Below are 15474 nucleotides of genomic sequence, written 5' to 3'. Positions count from 1 at the left end.
ATTATTCTTTAGTTTACAGAATAAACTGATAAACTGAGAAAAGATGTGCAGTATACCGTGTATTCTGAAAGTGCTCTAGTTGCTAGCGTTATTAATAGACACAAGCATAGGCTGAGATAAAATATGAAATCCTTTTCCTTTTGCTACTAAAAAATAAGTTAAAAAAATATCATTTAGGAAGTCATACAGAAACAAACTGCATAATCTACAGCTAAAGAGAACAAAATGCTCGTGGAAGCAAAGCTTATTCATCACTTTATCTTGCAACCTGACAGTACATGCTCAATTTATTTAATTACAGGAACAGAAAAATAGCAGAGAAATATGTACACAGAACAGCAATGTTTCCAGTCCTACCTTGGTCGTGACAATGCACAGACAATCCATTCTGTAAATCTCCACAGGAGTGTATGTAAATCATAAAAATAAATCAGCAAGGGTGAGGAAAGGCTTTTGAATAGCATGAACAGAACCGGAGGCTTGAATCTGCACAGCCGGCTTTTCCAAGTGGGGCCCTCATAAGAAACTCGAGTCCTCCTCCACAATGCTAAAGGCAGTCATGATGCTCACAGGGATCAGTAAACCCACTAGAAATCGTCTCAAGCAAAACTTCCAGGTGGCTTATCAGGCTTGATTGCTGCATTGTTCAATCTGAGATCAAAATATGCTGTTGAATGGTATGCAGCCCTCTAAACGGGAAGATGAGAACCACAACAAGCACAAAAGAGCAAAAGCATCACATTTCAGCCCTAGCTCTGGTTTCACAATTCTGATCTGCTGTTTCAGTATACCCATTAGATTTCCCTTGCCAAGTCTCTCTCTCAGCCTCTCTCTCGCTCTCTCGCTCTCTCTCTCTCAATCTCTCCCTCCCGCTCTCTCCTTCCCTGTCTTTTTTTTCCTCCCCCCTTTCACTCGCTCTCTCCCTCCTCTTCCCTACTAACTCAGAGCAAGCACAAAACACACAACTATCGGGCCCATCTATCACAGCGCTGTCACTTCTCTGCCAAAACAACTGCTTTGGGTTGTAAGGGGTTTTATTAAGAGCATGATTCCTACAAACACACATTGCTGGAAGTGCATGATTGAAACATGAAGGTGTGTGCGAGAACTCGTGCGTCACAGCTCCAATTGCTCAGAATTACTGGGTCAGATTCGGATTTGGGAAGTGAATATAAATAACAGCTGGATAAGGCGAACTTTAGCTATAGCAGAAAATAATCAGTCAGGGGAAAGAACCGGGATTTGCATATTTACACATGCACGTGGATCTGTCAAGCACAACAGTGATATAATTATAGTTTACCACCCGTGGAAAAAACCCCTACATTATATACATAATTCAAAGCTTTGTAGGGGAGTGGTTTTTTTTTTCCCCACCTAGGAAAAATACATCAAACTTTCAATTAAAAGAAAGCACCTTTAACAACAGAACTTAAACAATCCTTAAATTCTCTCCCAAACTTTTCTTGCATCACTGACAGATTCACAGACTTAAACTATTTATCTCATGTTCTCTATGTTTTGCTTGGAGTTTTACAGACTGCTGAAGCCCCCACAGCCCTACCTTTCTTGCAGTGATGCTGGTGCAGAGCTTGCCTTTCAGGTGTTTTACATGAATCATTCTGAGTTAGAAAGCATGCTGTCAGCTCTTACAGGCTTCCCTCTCCCAGGTAGAGGAAGAGAGAGAGAAAGAGACTCAGAAGGGGAAAGATATGTAAAATGAAAGCTCTGGCCAAAGAGAGAGGAAAATCAATGCTCCTATTCACTGGAAAAAAAAAATACAGCCAACTGGACTGTTGACAGCAACAAGAGGAAATGTCTAGACACCCATACATTACAATTCACCCTTTCAACACACTAGACAGCACAATCTCCCCTGGGTGCCTTGCTGAGAATCTCTCATTCTCATTCAGAGCTAAAATATGTTTTTAATAAAATAAGCCTTTCCAAGAAAATAAAAGATTATTTAAGAGTCATCTCTCTTCTCTAGATTACTCAGGTTATAACCCTAATATTCCCGTGATTGTTGGAGCAGTGAGACGCTCGGTAAATGACACATATTATTTTGCCAAAATGAGGTCACTGCTACCAAAGTTACAAAATCCATAGTGAATCAGATATGTGGTCAGAGAGCAATCAACCCTCCCCCAACTATTAAAGTCCTGGTGGATACATCTTAAAGAGAAAGTCTCCAGGGCACTTAGAACTGTGTCTAAGGCTTTAACTCACTCTGAGCAGACACATGTGCACAAAACAAACTTGATTTGCGTCTAGGCTGTGCTAGAACCTGCAGGTTTTCTCCCTACTGAGGTTTACCCCAGTAGCCAAACAGTCAGACAAGTTTATTAAACTATAGATTACATGAAACAGGGAACTTCCAAACATCCTTGAAGTAAGACCCAATTTAATATCTCCTTAAGGGGAAATTAGCCCGTTAATATGGTGACATAAGCCACCCTTGTGCTCTAAGCATTATTGGGTAAAAGTGAATTTAGTCACCTCTAAAATCAGCAGATATTTTAACACGGGTGTAAAACACCCAACAGTTCTTCATAATTGATAGATTGAAGCTGATCTAGTAAGGTGTGAAATATTTCATACATATAATTACCTAGTGACTTGGCTGTAAAATTTCATCTCAGACTTGAAACTCGCATATGGAGAAGTATTTTGAAATTGGTTTCTAAGTGCATGATCTGTAAATGCTTCTACTTGCAGCCCTACTCTTGTGAGATGCTCCCAGTGAATTCATGATCCTATTTAAAGTTTATTTGAAAAACACGGGGGTTTCAACCCTTTAGGGATGCTTACATGAACGTGACTCACCCACCCGTTGTTCAGCTCCCTCAGTGTACCAAAAGCTTCCTACTGCACTCCTCCCATTTTTGACTGTCACCTCCTTCCATTAAAAATGACAATGAGCATTTAACAGGGCAGGATTTGCACATGTGCTCCTCAAGCTTAATACACAATTGAGCAGTTTGCCTCCTAAAATACTGCCACCTACTTTTTTACCTCTATAATCTCCCGAACCTGCAGACAGAGGTAAGACATGCTTTTGGGGATGCAGACTGAAGCTTCAAACCTTCAGAGGTTGATTTTGGTTGCCAGGGCCCCCAGTCATAGCTTCTAAGACACAATGACTGGCAACAGGTAACTGTCAATGGGTCTCCAGTGCTTCTTCAAAGATACAGTCCCTCCTTTCCATTAACAATCCATCCCAGACCCCAAAAAGAGGCTGAGCTGCTTAATTTTGTTTCTCCAACTAGATACTTTTTCCATTCATTTTTTCTCCCCAAGAATAAGGATTTTCAAATCCTTACCACTGCTGTACTCGTCATTAGCAACACCTCCTTCTGCTCTAATTTCTGGAGGTCGTATCACTGCTTAGTTCTATTTTTTCCCCTGTTCTTCTTCTTCTTAAATGTACATGTTATCCTGACTGAAATCTACTATAGAAAGGCTTGACCCAAAAACTAAAAGAAAAATTGAGGAGCATCCATCTGGGGTGAAAAGACATGGTTTATAGTTGCTCATAGTCAACTTAGATGGTAAAAAATAACCTTTGTGATGAGCCCTGACTCTTGGGAAGCCTTACTATAGGAAGAATAACAAATATTTCCCACTGTGACACCAGTGGCTCTGCAGATCACCATGTGAAAACCATCTGCCCAGTTGACTGCTTCCTTATCCTCTAATTTTACCAAGGTATTTATTTCTAAGTCATACAAAAACCAACAATATGAGGTGAGTGGGTGAAATGGCATGGTCTTTTAATGCAGTTTACACTGGACAATTTAATGCTCCTTTCTGGCATTAAAGTATTTATTGTATCCAGGTACTTCCACTTGGATAACCAAAGCAGAGGGTTTAATTAGGCCACTATATTTAGAACCAGAGCCTGCAACATCCCGCTGAATTCAATATTTGTAAGAGCAACCTTCTGTAAAAGCTAAAATGAAAAAGATTCTGATTTTTTTTAATCTTTCATTATGCACCTTCTTAAACACTCTTTAAATTCTTTTGAAACTCAAATATTATAAAGCAAAAACTGTAAAGAAAAATAGATTGTTGAAAAAATTAAAAAAAAATAAAAGCATAACTGGTTTGGTTTATTTTCTTTTTTTCAAAGAGTAGAGACTAAGAAAAACAAGAGCTCTATGTCTCCAAGCTTGGGAGTATACATTAAGAAAGGAGGCATATAACCAAACTGTTAACATTACATTAGTAATGTCATCATCTCAAAAAACTTAGCCAGTGACTATTTAGAGCTCTATGCACCTACACAGAGAATACATGAACACACACATGCTCTTACAAATATAAAGAAAGCATTATTTTCTCCTAATGTATCTTAAACTGTGTACTATGGAGTACTTGTTGATGGTATTACATTCCCAGGTTATATTCTCTTTTTTCTTTTCAGGTTCTATATTGCATCCAAACAAGCTACAAATAAATACCTTCCTGATTACATCTTCCAAGAGGTCAATGGATGTAGTTGGTAAATTATGTCTTTACAGTCAGAGCCCACTTATAGCCACTTGAACCCAGTTCCTGTGGAACCTGACTTGTTACTTAGTAGGTTAACACCAGGATTCAAGTGATCTCAGTAAGTATATGCTACAGGGGAGAGTCTTATGAGACAGTTTTCTTTATGAAGGCTGCTTTGTGGCACTCACACCAAAAAAAAAGAAAAAAAAGAAAGAAAAAAAAAAAAAAGAAAAAAAAAAAGAGAACCTACTAATCTTGTACAACCTGGATATGTAGCTAAAAACTGTATTACAGATGAAATGTCAGAATAAACCCTTCTTCATCCAGAAAGAGAAGTTAATAAAGATTTCAGAAAGCATGTTCTGTACACCTTAGTCATTCAGAATTTTAATGCAGTTCCTAGGCTGATTCAGAAGCCCAGGAGTCCTGCTGTTAATTCAAAGATCACCAAATTAGCAATTCTTCCCCTCCTAACTGCAGCAGGCTACAAGCAGCAGCTCTGTCACTGATCTGAGGCCCAGGAGAGTCTCAGAAGTTATAACACGAATCATTCCCTTCACCCGTGCATGGCAAATTTCACTGCTATTTACCACAATCAATGTTGGAGTCCTGACCAATTTCTCCAGCTGGTAGCTTTTCCAGTGAGAAGAAATAGACAATTCTCTTTTCTGTAGGGAAGCAGACCTTGCCTCTCAAAGCCCTGAAGGTAGATGGTAAAATGGGCACGGGGAGAAGGGAAAGGTGGACAGGCGGCTCCACTCCTTCTCCACAAGGTCTGTGCACCCAGGTGGCCACGATGACCTTGGGCTCAACAGACACAGAAAAAAAATTTCTGCTTCACAGTTGTGGGGGAGATTCCCTCTCTTCTTACCCCAGGTACATTCCCACCTTACCACCCTTTATGTAGTACATGGGAGCTCACACCACCTTAGCCGAGCAACTGCCACAGAAGAAAAGTCAAAAAAGCTGCTCCTGAGACAGTGCAACTCTCCAGCAGTCTCATTGCCACACGCTCGCCAATTTGGGGCAGTTGAGAAGGCAGTTTGGCAAGCTGGGAACACAATATGACTTGTAGGATTGTAGGACATGCACTTTCATCATCACAGAGTATGGGGCAGAGGTCTTTGACCCACCCTACAGCCCTGAAGGTCCTTGGACAAGCTAACCTTTCAAAAGCCCCACAACCTTTGTTAGTTTAAAACTTATGCCAAATGTTTTTTCTATCTATTATTTCCTATACAAATCCGTAATTGTTTTCCTGTTTCACATAAATCCCTTATTCCAAATGAAACAGTAGTGCTTCAGTTACAAATGCCCTGCTGGCTTTATGCAGTCTGGGATGCTCCGCAACAGAATCTCATGGTATTCGAGGGCGGTACATCCAGAAGGGGTTCTCAATTCTCAAGATCAATGGTGAATGAAGAGTTCATTTTCATTCCTGAGCATTCTGCCTGGGGATGTAAATCTAACAACCAATTGATCATCAGCATGAGAAGCTGTGGCACATATGTTCAAACATGTAGCCACTCCTAAATAGCTGTGTGTCACCGTCATAGCAGCCACTAACACTCAAGCACACTCACTTGAAAAAGAAATCAGACAGAGGGACGCTTTCAAGTGAGCTGACACACTAAACCACAAGTTCCTGGAAACTAAAACAAAACATCTGCTATCTGCTGTCCCATGGTACTGAGAACTGGACAAAACACCGCTCACAGCTCTGAATGTCTTAAGAGTTTAGCAATGAAGTTGCCAATTTTCAGAGTTTCCTCTCAGGTATACTTTGTAGACGAACAGCACGAAAATGTAGTACTTAGAACTGCTGATGGAGAAGCATTGAGTCCGGGGTTTGCAGTGACTCCAGGTAGGAGGATAGTGCATTGTTCAGCTGAGCATTCGTAACAGAAAGCACGTTGTGAAATGGAGATGAGATCAACTACGCCCCATGATTTTCACAACATCCCCATGGACGTTGTTCATATTTAGGGCATATATCACACTTTTGATAATTCCTTGCTTTGGAGAAATAAAATCTTCCATAAATATAAAGACAAATTCCAATGAGTATTTATGTTCATGTATTTCAACTAACAAGTACCACCACGCTACCATATGGTACAAAAGTTTTTCTGATTGGGAAGTTGGGAACACAACAATACAAGAAACTCGGAAAATCATGTTAGAAAATTAGATCTTTAGATTTTTAAAATTTAATGAACAGAGAAATTGATCTAGAAATGGAAATAAAGCTTTAGACAAGAAGAATAATCCGCAGGTTTCTACTGTTGGAAACAACTTTTGCTGAAGTCTACAAGGTACCGCACAAGCACAACAGCTCAGTTAATGTTTCTCTTCATCATGTTTCCAGCTTGTTTACTTTAAAAGAAAAGTTAATAAGTTTCTTTTGCTTCAAAAAGGAAAAATACACAATGATGCCAAGGCTGAAAGTCTACATAATAATATCTAAGCCCAAGCGAATTGCTCTAGCCAAGTTGTGAACATATGAAAGTAATGGAGATAGTATAATGAAACACTTATTATTTCACTGTTGCATACAGCAAGACAGGGAAGTCTAACACAGCCCCTTACCACAGCCATGAAGTAATGTTATTCAGCAGAGTTTTATGATAGGTATCATTAGGCTGCCCATACAGAAATCATCACTTTTCTGACATTCCAGTTCCTCCATACTGACTCCAGACCAAAAAGAAACTACAACACACACTAAGAGACTGAAAGCACCTGGAATAAAACCTATGAACTGCGCAACAACTTGGACTTCAAAACAGACAGAAATTAAACCACCGTGAGATCACCAAATCTGTAGAATCATCACCAATATGAACAAGACTTGTACATAAAAATAAAAATTAAATTCTGCCTAAGTCAGCATAAAACACCCAGGGATAGCAATGTACCACTACAAATTGCAGCCGTAAGCCTCATTCAAATGTGATAATGGACAAGCAGCCATTAAGCAGAAATTTTTTTAAAATATCCAGAAGCTCAAATTCTTTATGTTCTACACGCTTCACCTCCAGCAAAACTTCACTAACAAGGATTTCATTCTCCATCACAAAAAAAGAGTGGACAATACCTTTGTCTTCATGTCTACCACATAGCTTTCAAAAGTCGGGTTCTCCTTCTTGTGTTCACCACATTGGCCAGATCCTTCTGATCCACTGGAAACTGCAGGCTGAAGAGCAGGGTGGAAAAAAAACCACAAATAAAGTAGCTGAGATGTGTGCTTTAATTCAATTACATTTAAACATAAAGATTAGCATGCACATACAAAAGGATAGCCTGAATTCAGATAAGTATCAGGTGGCTTATACAGAAGATTTTCACCTCCATGTTTTTTATGCAAACCTTTCTGCATTTTATCCTACAGGTACTCTCATGGAAGTCTGTGAAAGTCTTAATAGGCTAAATCTGCAAGATGATGCTTATCATGATCTCTGTGTGACTTCAGAAGGCATTCAAGGTGCTCTGCAGCTCTCAGCAATAGAACATGAAGATAAGGAAAGAAAGCAGTGCCCTGGCAAAAAGACCTAATGACCGTGATGGGGCTCTCATCTGGAGTAGCTGCAGGAACAAAAATATATCTCCTTACAGCAACAAACAAATTATCTGGTTTGTTTTCTTATTTCTAATTCATGACATCCTCCCAAGCAAAACATTTTTAAAAGGGTTTCATGCTTGACTAGTAACCATATGTGTAAATCTTTTAAATTCAAATGCCTTTTTTTTTTTTTTTTTTGTTATTTTTCCTTCATTTACACAGATTTCAATCTTACATTGCTTACACAAAGACCTCATAAAATACACAGTATTTCTTCAAATAATATCTTTGGCAGAAGACATAGTAAATGGCTATATTTGTTTTTTCAATTTTCCTGCTGGAAATCTAATATATTACTGTAGATTTTACATTAGGACAGTAAATATTACAAATGACATCTCTGTTTACAATGCTCTGCCCTGCAATAATGTGCTTGAAGAGTCAGTCTTTGAACGAAACGTGATGACTGCCTCTAACTCAGATCTCAAAAAATTTCTGAGCACTCTGCAAAAGCACAAACAGGAAAGCAGGGAGGATTCAGAGTTCAGTGTCTTGTGTCTGTGGATGCCAAGCATTGCAAGCACCCTGAGTGATTTAGACCCATCCTGTTTTAGCCTGTGCAACAGGAGTGCAGTCAATTTCAACACAACAGGCAAGAAATTGTTAGCATTTTAAGCAGAGCAGCCTTTGCCAGCACAACTTAGAAAACAACAAGCCAGTGCCACAGAAAGAGCCAAATCATACTGTAGCATGTGCAAATGTTCTCTCCTCTGATCCTTGGTTGTTTATTTAGGGCTCTGTCCAGCAAAAGACTGAGTGCTGGCCCCAGTCCATCCAACTACTTAGACACGTGCTTCTAGCTCCACTGGAATCAGTGGATGAGTCTTGTGCTCCAGTAAAGACCGAGTTTAAAGGCTGGATCAGGCACAGCAGCTCAGCATTACATGGGGCTAAACACTCAGGGCTCCACAAGTCCTCTCTGAGGTTACAGCTTCCCTCACATGGAGAACCACTCATTCCCTTGGCTGGTTTCTAGTCATCAAAGGGTGTTGAATATCTCCCATTTGCAATCGGGAAGGGAGTAAGGGATAGAAAGACGACGAGGCCAAAATTTTCAAGGACAGCAGGAAACTGAACCCAGGTCTTGCCTCAGAGCCTACAGAAAATCCAAGCAAGTCCCTAAATGTTTCTTTCAGAAAGAGAAAATTGGTTTTGCAAGGAGCTAAAAAGCATGCACAAAATCTTCACTTCATCTTTGCTGTCTTCGAATACCTGACATAAATGATTTTCATTGTTATTATTTGCAGGCAACAATAGAAACTCTTCAAATCAATACATTATTTATTTGCTCTAATCATAAAGACCTCAAAGATCCTGATCCTAAAGGAGCTTAGCTCCTGCAACTTCTCTAAAGGGGTTTGAGGACTTCAACAGAAACTGCTATGGTAACATTTATCAAATGAGTGCAGCTGTAAAACAGGATAAGAAACTTACTTTGTTTACTTTTTACATGTTTTTTCCTCAAATTTTTCACCATTAGTTGGCTCCAATATTTTGAAATCACATAAAGCATAAGATGCTATGAAATGTTTCCATTGTTTTCCTTAGGGAAACAGGTCACAAATTCATTGTAAAGAGCAGAAAATCAAGGACATTTGGGGGGGGGGGCGGGGGAGGGTGTTCAAACAGCTCAAGCAAGAGTAATTGTAACAAATCTGGAACATCTCTCTGTTCCAGCATATTAAGGTTCAATAATCATTAGCAAAATAATATATGGTTTCTCAACCTAAACAAAGCACACGTTAAAATCCATCTGAACACCAAGAGATATTTAATTCTGTGTTATGAAAGAAATGGGACTGTATAATCCAAGAGACAGAAAGCATACTTGCTGTGCATTGTGACAGATTTATTCAAAACTAACATCTTGGATTTGAGTCTTTTCTTATTATTGATTGCATACAACCCTCCCTTTGGAGGCCTACAAAAGTCTATCCTGCTTAAAATTATTTGTATATTTTATAGCCAAAAGCTGCCTGCTCATGCAAAGGAAGTGTTTTGGCAACACCTCATTATTCCTGAACCAGGACCAGGAAATGCAGAACTGGCAGCCCCACCATGACACACTACAAATGCAATGGACAACGTGCACCATGCTCACACATCCTTGCAGGAGGTTCTGGAAATAATGACTTCAAGCTTGAACTACAATTACTGCCAAAACTATAGACTTTTGATCACACCCCTGCATCTAGAGGGCTGGTAGCTGGAACAACTCTATCTTCCTCTTCACAGAAGAAAGCATGATCTTATTCTCTCAAATTGGTCAGAGAAACAGAAGAGACTTCGCAAGCAAATGTTGCAAGGGCAGATCAAAACTTCACTTAGTAACTTCACTCACATGGTTAGTAACCATGAGCCTTGAAGATCACACCTAAAGCAACCTCCTAATTTTGTGCATAATTAACACTGATCTATTTAGATTATAATTAACAGATACTATTTAGACCATAATCTCTTCGGCACGTCTCTTTCATTGTGCAAACTCACAGCATTATTTAAATACTTGTTCATAAAATAGCAACCGCATTACCTACCTTGCTAATTTTGTCTAATTTTAACAGTGCACGGTGAAGTTTTTCTGTGCCTATAACACATCTTGCATGTAGCTCTTTAGGACATGCACTATTAACACAATCAACTGACAATAAAACTCTGGCTGATTATTTTTTGCCAAAGTACATAGATATGAGTTATGAAAGACTAGACACCAGTTCCACCTTCAGCAGGGAGCACTTCCAGTTCATGTCTGAGCCAGCAACCAGACAGCAGGAGCATCTACCCTCACAGGCAATTATGGCATGTGGGGTTTCCGTGAGTTTCTATGGGAGGTCCTCCTACAGCAGCCAAGCCATGAAATGGTGGATGAATTCCCCAGTCTAGAGTAAGAATTTATAAAATTTCCAGAACTTATGCCGGATATATCAATAGGAGAAACTTATAACCATCCTGAATAGTTACCACATGTTTATTTCTTGGGGTGAAGCCCAACACTGACAATATAAAAAAATATTGAAAAAAACCCAGGAAACATATGTGCAAAGTTTATTCTGCTCTTCCACAGTCTAAGATATTGTTTCCAGGACTTTGAATTTAGTTGCACCCCGGGAATATTTTCTAGGGCACATGTGGCTAGAAAAGGCTGGTCAGCTTTACTAAGGGCCCAGAAGGATGGGTGGAAGTGTGAGGAATACAGTTCATGAGCCCAAGTAAGTGTGCAACTGCCCTACGGCTCAGAGGGCTAATGCACCTTCCCCTACAACCACTGGCTGGGGAGCACTCTCCTCTGTGCTTCGAGCAAGAGAAATTCAAAACAGAGGCTGCCCTGAGATGTCTTGGGGCACTTTGGGCACTCTCTCACGAGAGCCTGTCAATAAATGCCTGCTTGCCCCACGTGATTTGCAAGAGGAGAGGAAAGGAATGAAAAACTCCAGCAATTTGTTAACTTTTGGATGCTGATATCTGTCAGGAAATCTATCATCCTGGTAACCAAATGCTCCCAGAAACATATAGCGCTGAGAGATACTGCTTTTATTTAATTAATTTTTCTGGAGCAAGCATATTTGAAAATCATTAGAACATCTAAAAAGCTACATTTCAACATAATATATGCTGGAATTATCCATTTTACAGGACATTGATGTAAATTAATTCGTTCAGCAGCTATGCTGGAGCAGGAAGCAACCTGAGCTGACCTGAGATGCTCATCAGGACGCTGCTATTAGCAAAGCACAGGGCACACCTCTGTGCCAGGTACAGCCAACCTGCTCACGCTCTGCTCAAGCTGTGTGTGAACCAGAACTGGAGCCAAGTCAAGCCCATCCTTCACAATGTGCCAGCAACAGCACGAACACCTTCTGTGCCTGTGATCTGTCCTCCAAGCTCTGCACCTTTCTGCCATACCTACACAGAGTTGCTAGCTCTCCTAAACATGCTGTCAGCATCACTGGACCACAAAAGAAAAAAAAAAAAAAAAAGAAGGAAAAAAAAGGAAAAAAGAAAAAAGAAGGGGAAGAAGAAGAAAAAAACTTGTACATCTTGGATAGACTGTGGGACACAAAGCATCATTGAGGGCTTGATCAGCTTTCCCGCGATGTCATGCAGAGAAATACTCCTAGAGACCACAAGCTGTGCTTTCTAGTCCTATTTCTATTTCCCTTGCCTTCCTTATTACAGGAAGAAATGTCATTCAATAAAATTTTTGCCAGGATATGACTTTCATCAGTATCACTGAAAACTCAAACAATTCCAGAGCAGGCCATGCTAGAAACTAAAATCAGAAATATAACCCCACAGAAGTCAAGCAGTTTAATCTCCCTCAGCTGGGCCTAAATTTCAATCCAGAAATAATATAGCAGAGCTTTCTTTTCTAATTCAGTATTTCTAAGGCCCTACAGAAAGGCATAGTTCTATGTCAAATGATTTAGATGTCAGAAGGATTTTATTTCCATTTCCATGTTAGGATTTCGTGTTCATTTTTTTGATGACATCAACGTTTGCTCCACATCACATTGCATTAGCTCAGACTTAGCAGCTGTCTTAAGTCAGGGTGATGCTGTAGAGCACTATGAGGTCTCACAGCTAAACCCTGTAAGAATGTCCTTCAGTCCCTTCTGCACCAGTCCTCCCAATATGACCAGTAAATGTGAATGAAGAAAAAATACACATTTGAGCATGGATTCTAACCTACAAATCACATCACAAGTGTTTTACATTTTTTTTAAGTTATTGTATTTGAAAGTGAGCATAAATATCACAATAATATTTAGTCTGCCCCGGGATTTTTATGATTTCACTGTAACTAATATGGATTCAACCTTTCAGAAAATTTTATGACAGCCTTAAAGAGTGTTACAGCTCAGGAACAATTATCTGGCTGTGGACTTGTGTCTCAGAAAGGTCAGGATCTGATTTAATGCTGCTCCACCCTCCTGAAAGCAAATCTTGCTCTCAGTATGTTTCTGGATGTCAGAATGTCACTGGTGAACTTTGCATTTACTCGGCCCCAGTACAGATTTGACCATTCATCTAAAAGCTCTCATCCAAGCCATCAGTTACTGGAGCAGTCACTTTTGCTGGACTAACACAAAATCCACTCTCAGAGCTGATTTCCCTCACTGTCCATATGACACAATTATCTAGCTGCACTGTGACAACTGCCTTTCCAGGCAGGGAATTCAGGCAGGGAGGAGACACGAGCTCACGCATCAGCTTTTCTCCTCCCAGACAGAGAGCTCAGATGAAGCTGGCTGGAGTCAGTTGCCCCACAAACTCAAGCCTGGTGACCGACCAGAAGACACACACGGGATTCCTTTTGCTGATCCGGGCTCTGTCTCCAGTGTCACTTGTCACAGAATCACAGAATGGTTTGGTTGGAAGGGAACTTTAAAGGTCATCTGTTCCAATGCCCCTGCCATGGTCAGAGACACCTTCCACTAGATCAGCTTGCTCAGAGTCCCATCCAGCCTGACTTTGAATGTTTCCAGGGGTGGATCATCCACTTCTCTGAACAACCAGTCTTTCACCACCCTCATTGTAAAAACCCCTTATTTCTCATATATAAATCTGAATCTAAATCTACCCTCCTTTTGTTTAAAACCATTACCACTTGTCCTGTCACAACATGCTCCACGAAAAAAGGTTGTGCCCATTTTCTTATAAGCTCCTTTTAGGTATTGGAAGATGCTCTAAGGTCTCCCAGGAGCCTTCTTTTCTCTAGGTTGAAAATTCCAGCTCTTTCAGCCTGACTCCATAGGAGAGATGCTCCAGCCCCATTGTCATCTTTGTACCCATCCTCTGGATTCACTCCAGCTGTCCACATCTCTCCTACATTGTGATCTCGATGCAGTATTCCAGGAGGGGCCTCAGGAGAGAGAAGCAAGGGGGAAGAAAAGAGAAGAGCTCATGCAGAGCTTTATTTTGGAGCTGGGAGACAAATGAAGGCACTTGTGCGTCTCCTTTCCCAGGCAGCAGAGAGTCGCTAAGGTCACACATCAGTGGACTCTGCCAGGTGTGATAGTTTGTGCGGCAGGAAGGGAAGAGAACAGGGCACTGTGCAGCCACCAGAGCCCCTGCAAACACAAACCTGGAGAGGGCTGTTGCTCAAATACAGTCTCTCCTGCTGAGACCTGGCGCACTGAGACCTGGCAGGATCGGATGTGACAAAGAGAAAAAATGAGGAAATTAACTGTGCTGCATGGATGAAAAGATAAATAAATTACAGTTCAGATGCTTGAAAATGACACTCAAAGAATGAGACTGGACAGACTGGTTGCAGTTTTCAGGCAAAGACACACGCCAGCTGTAGCTCCATGCCAGGCAGATATCTGCCAGCAAGAAATGGAGACAATTAACTTATGTATTGCTAATGGGGTATTTTCTAAAACATTCCTGGTAGCGGTGTTTTTAAACTCCATAGGGCAAATTTAGACACCTCTGAACATGAGAATGAATGAGATTTTAAAATTAAACAAATAAATGCATTTTCCTCAGCTCACTGGGATCTGACTCAGATCATTCTCCTTATTCCTTTACCTTTCAGCTATCAGCTTGCACTTTGCTAGGCATAAAGAAGATAAAACATGAAGAGTAATTTGGGATATTAAAGATCTATTTCTTTCAAATAAAGCAGAGGCTATTACTGAACTCTTACGAAGGCTGGAGGAAAAGAACTAGAAAAATTAAAAGGCTGAACATAATTAATAAATGCTCATTTAGAATTCACTATCATAAAATATCTTGGAAGCAAAATCTGCAGCTGAAGAGGGCAGGCTGTGTGCAGAAACAAGCTCTGGAAGGAGCTCCATGTGCACTGTATCAAACTGAGAAGAAAGACAGGGAGCTGTGGTTGCTGGGAGATCCCTTCAAGCGTGGGCTAATGACACCTGCCAAGAGGCCCTGCAAGCAGAAAGGTCACCTGCAGCAAGAGTGACATGCTAAAGCACATGGTTTGACTCCAGTTGTGCCCACCTGCACACATTTTATTCATTAGCTTCAGTGGACTCCCTCCACACTTTAGCCCTTATTAGTGAAACCACAATCTTGTTGTGAAAATGCAAGTAGACCACAGCTGGAAGCAAATGCAAATACTTGGAAACAGGAAAAAAAATGAAAGTAACTCATTAATTGTAAGGGAAAACATAACTAATGATTTTAAATTAAATAATCTTTGCATGCTATTTTAATTAGCAAGGATAATGTTTATTTTACTTACATAGAAGTTCTGGATACATAAATTCCAACCTACATATTTCAGTTGCCATAACAACTTGATACATTTATTCTCTTATGTCATTTTTTATTGCATCAGTGCAGATTTTTTTTATTTTAACAACCAGGAAAGAAAAAAAGCCAACTGC

General features: G+C 40.2%; 1 protein-coding gene across 2 annotated transcripts in view; it reads right to left on the bottom strand.

Annotated features, from left to right (window-relative positions):
• Positions 1-15474, bottom strand: part of DLG2 (discs large MAGUK scaffold protein 2) — a 994479-nt gene that overhangs the window by 839974 nt on the left and 139031 nt on the right. The window contains exon 5 of one of the 2 annotated variants that reach the window (XM_063394414.1): positions 7592-7690. In XM_063394414.1, coding sequence (XP_063250484.1) covers positions 7592-7690 — 99 coding nt within the window. Of the gene's footprint in view, positions 1-357; positions 731-7591; positions 7691-15474 lie in introns of those variants that run through there. The other variant, XM_063394410.1, reaches the window with a different exon arrangement.

The sequence above is a fragment of the Prinia subflava genome, chromosome 3 (assembly GCF_021018805.1).
Source record: "Prinia subflava isolate CZ2003 ecotype Zambia chromosome 3, Cam_Psub_1.2, whole genome shotgun sequence".
NCBI lineage: Eukaryota > Metazoa > Chordata > Aves > Passeriformes > Cisticolidae > Prinia > Prinia subflava.
This window is presented reverse-complemented; position numbering and strand designations above follow the sequence as displayed.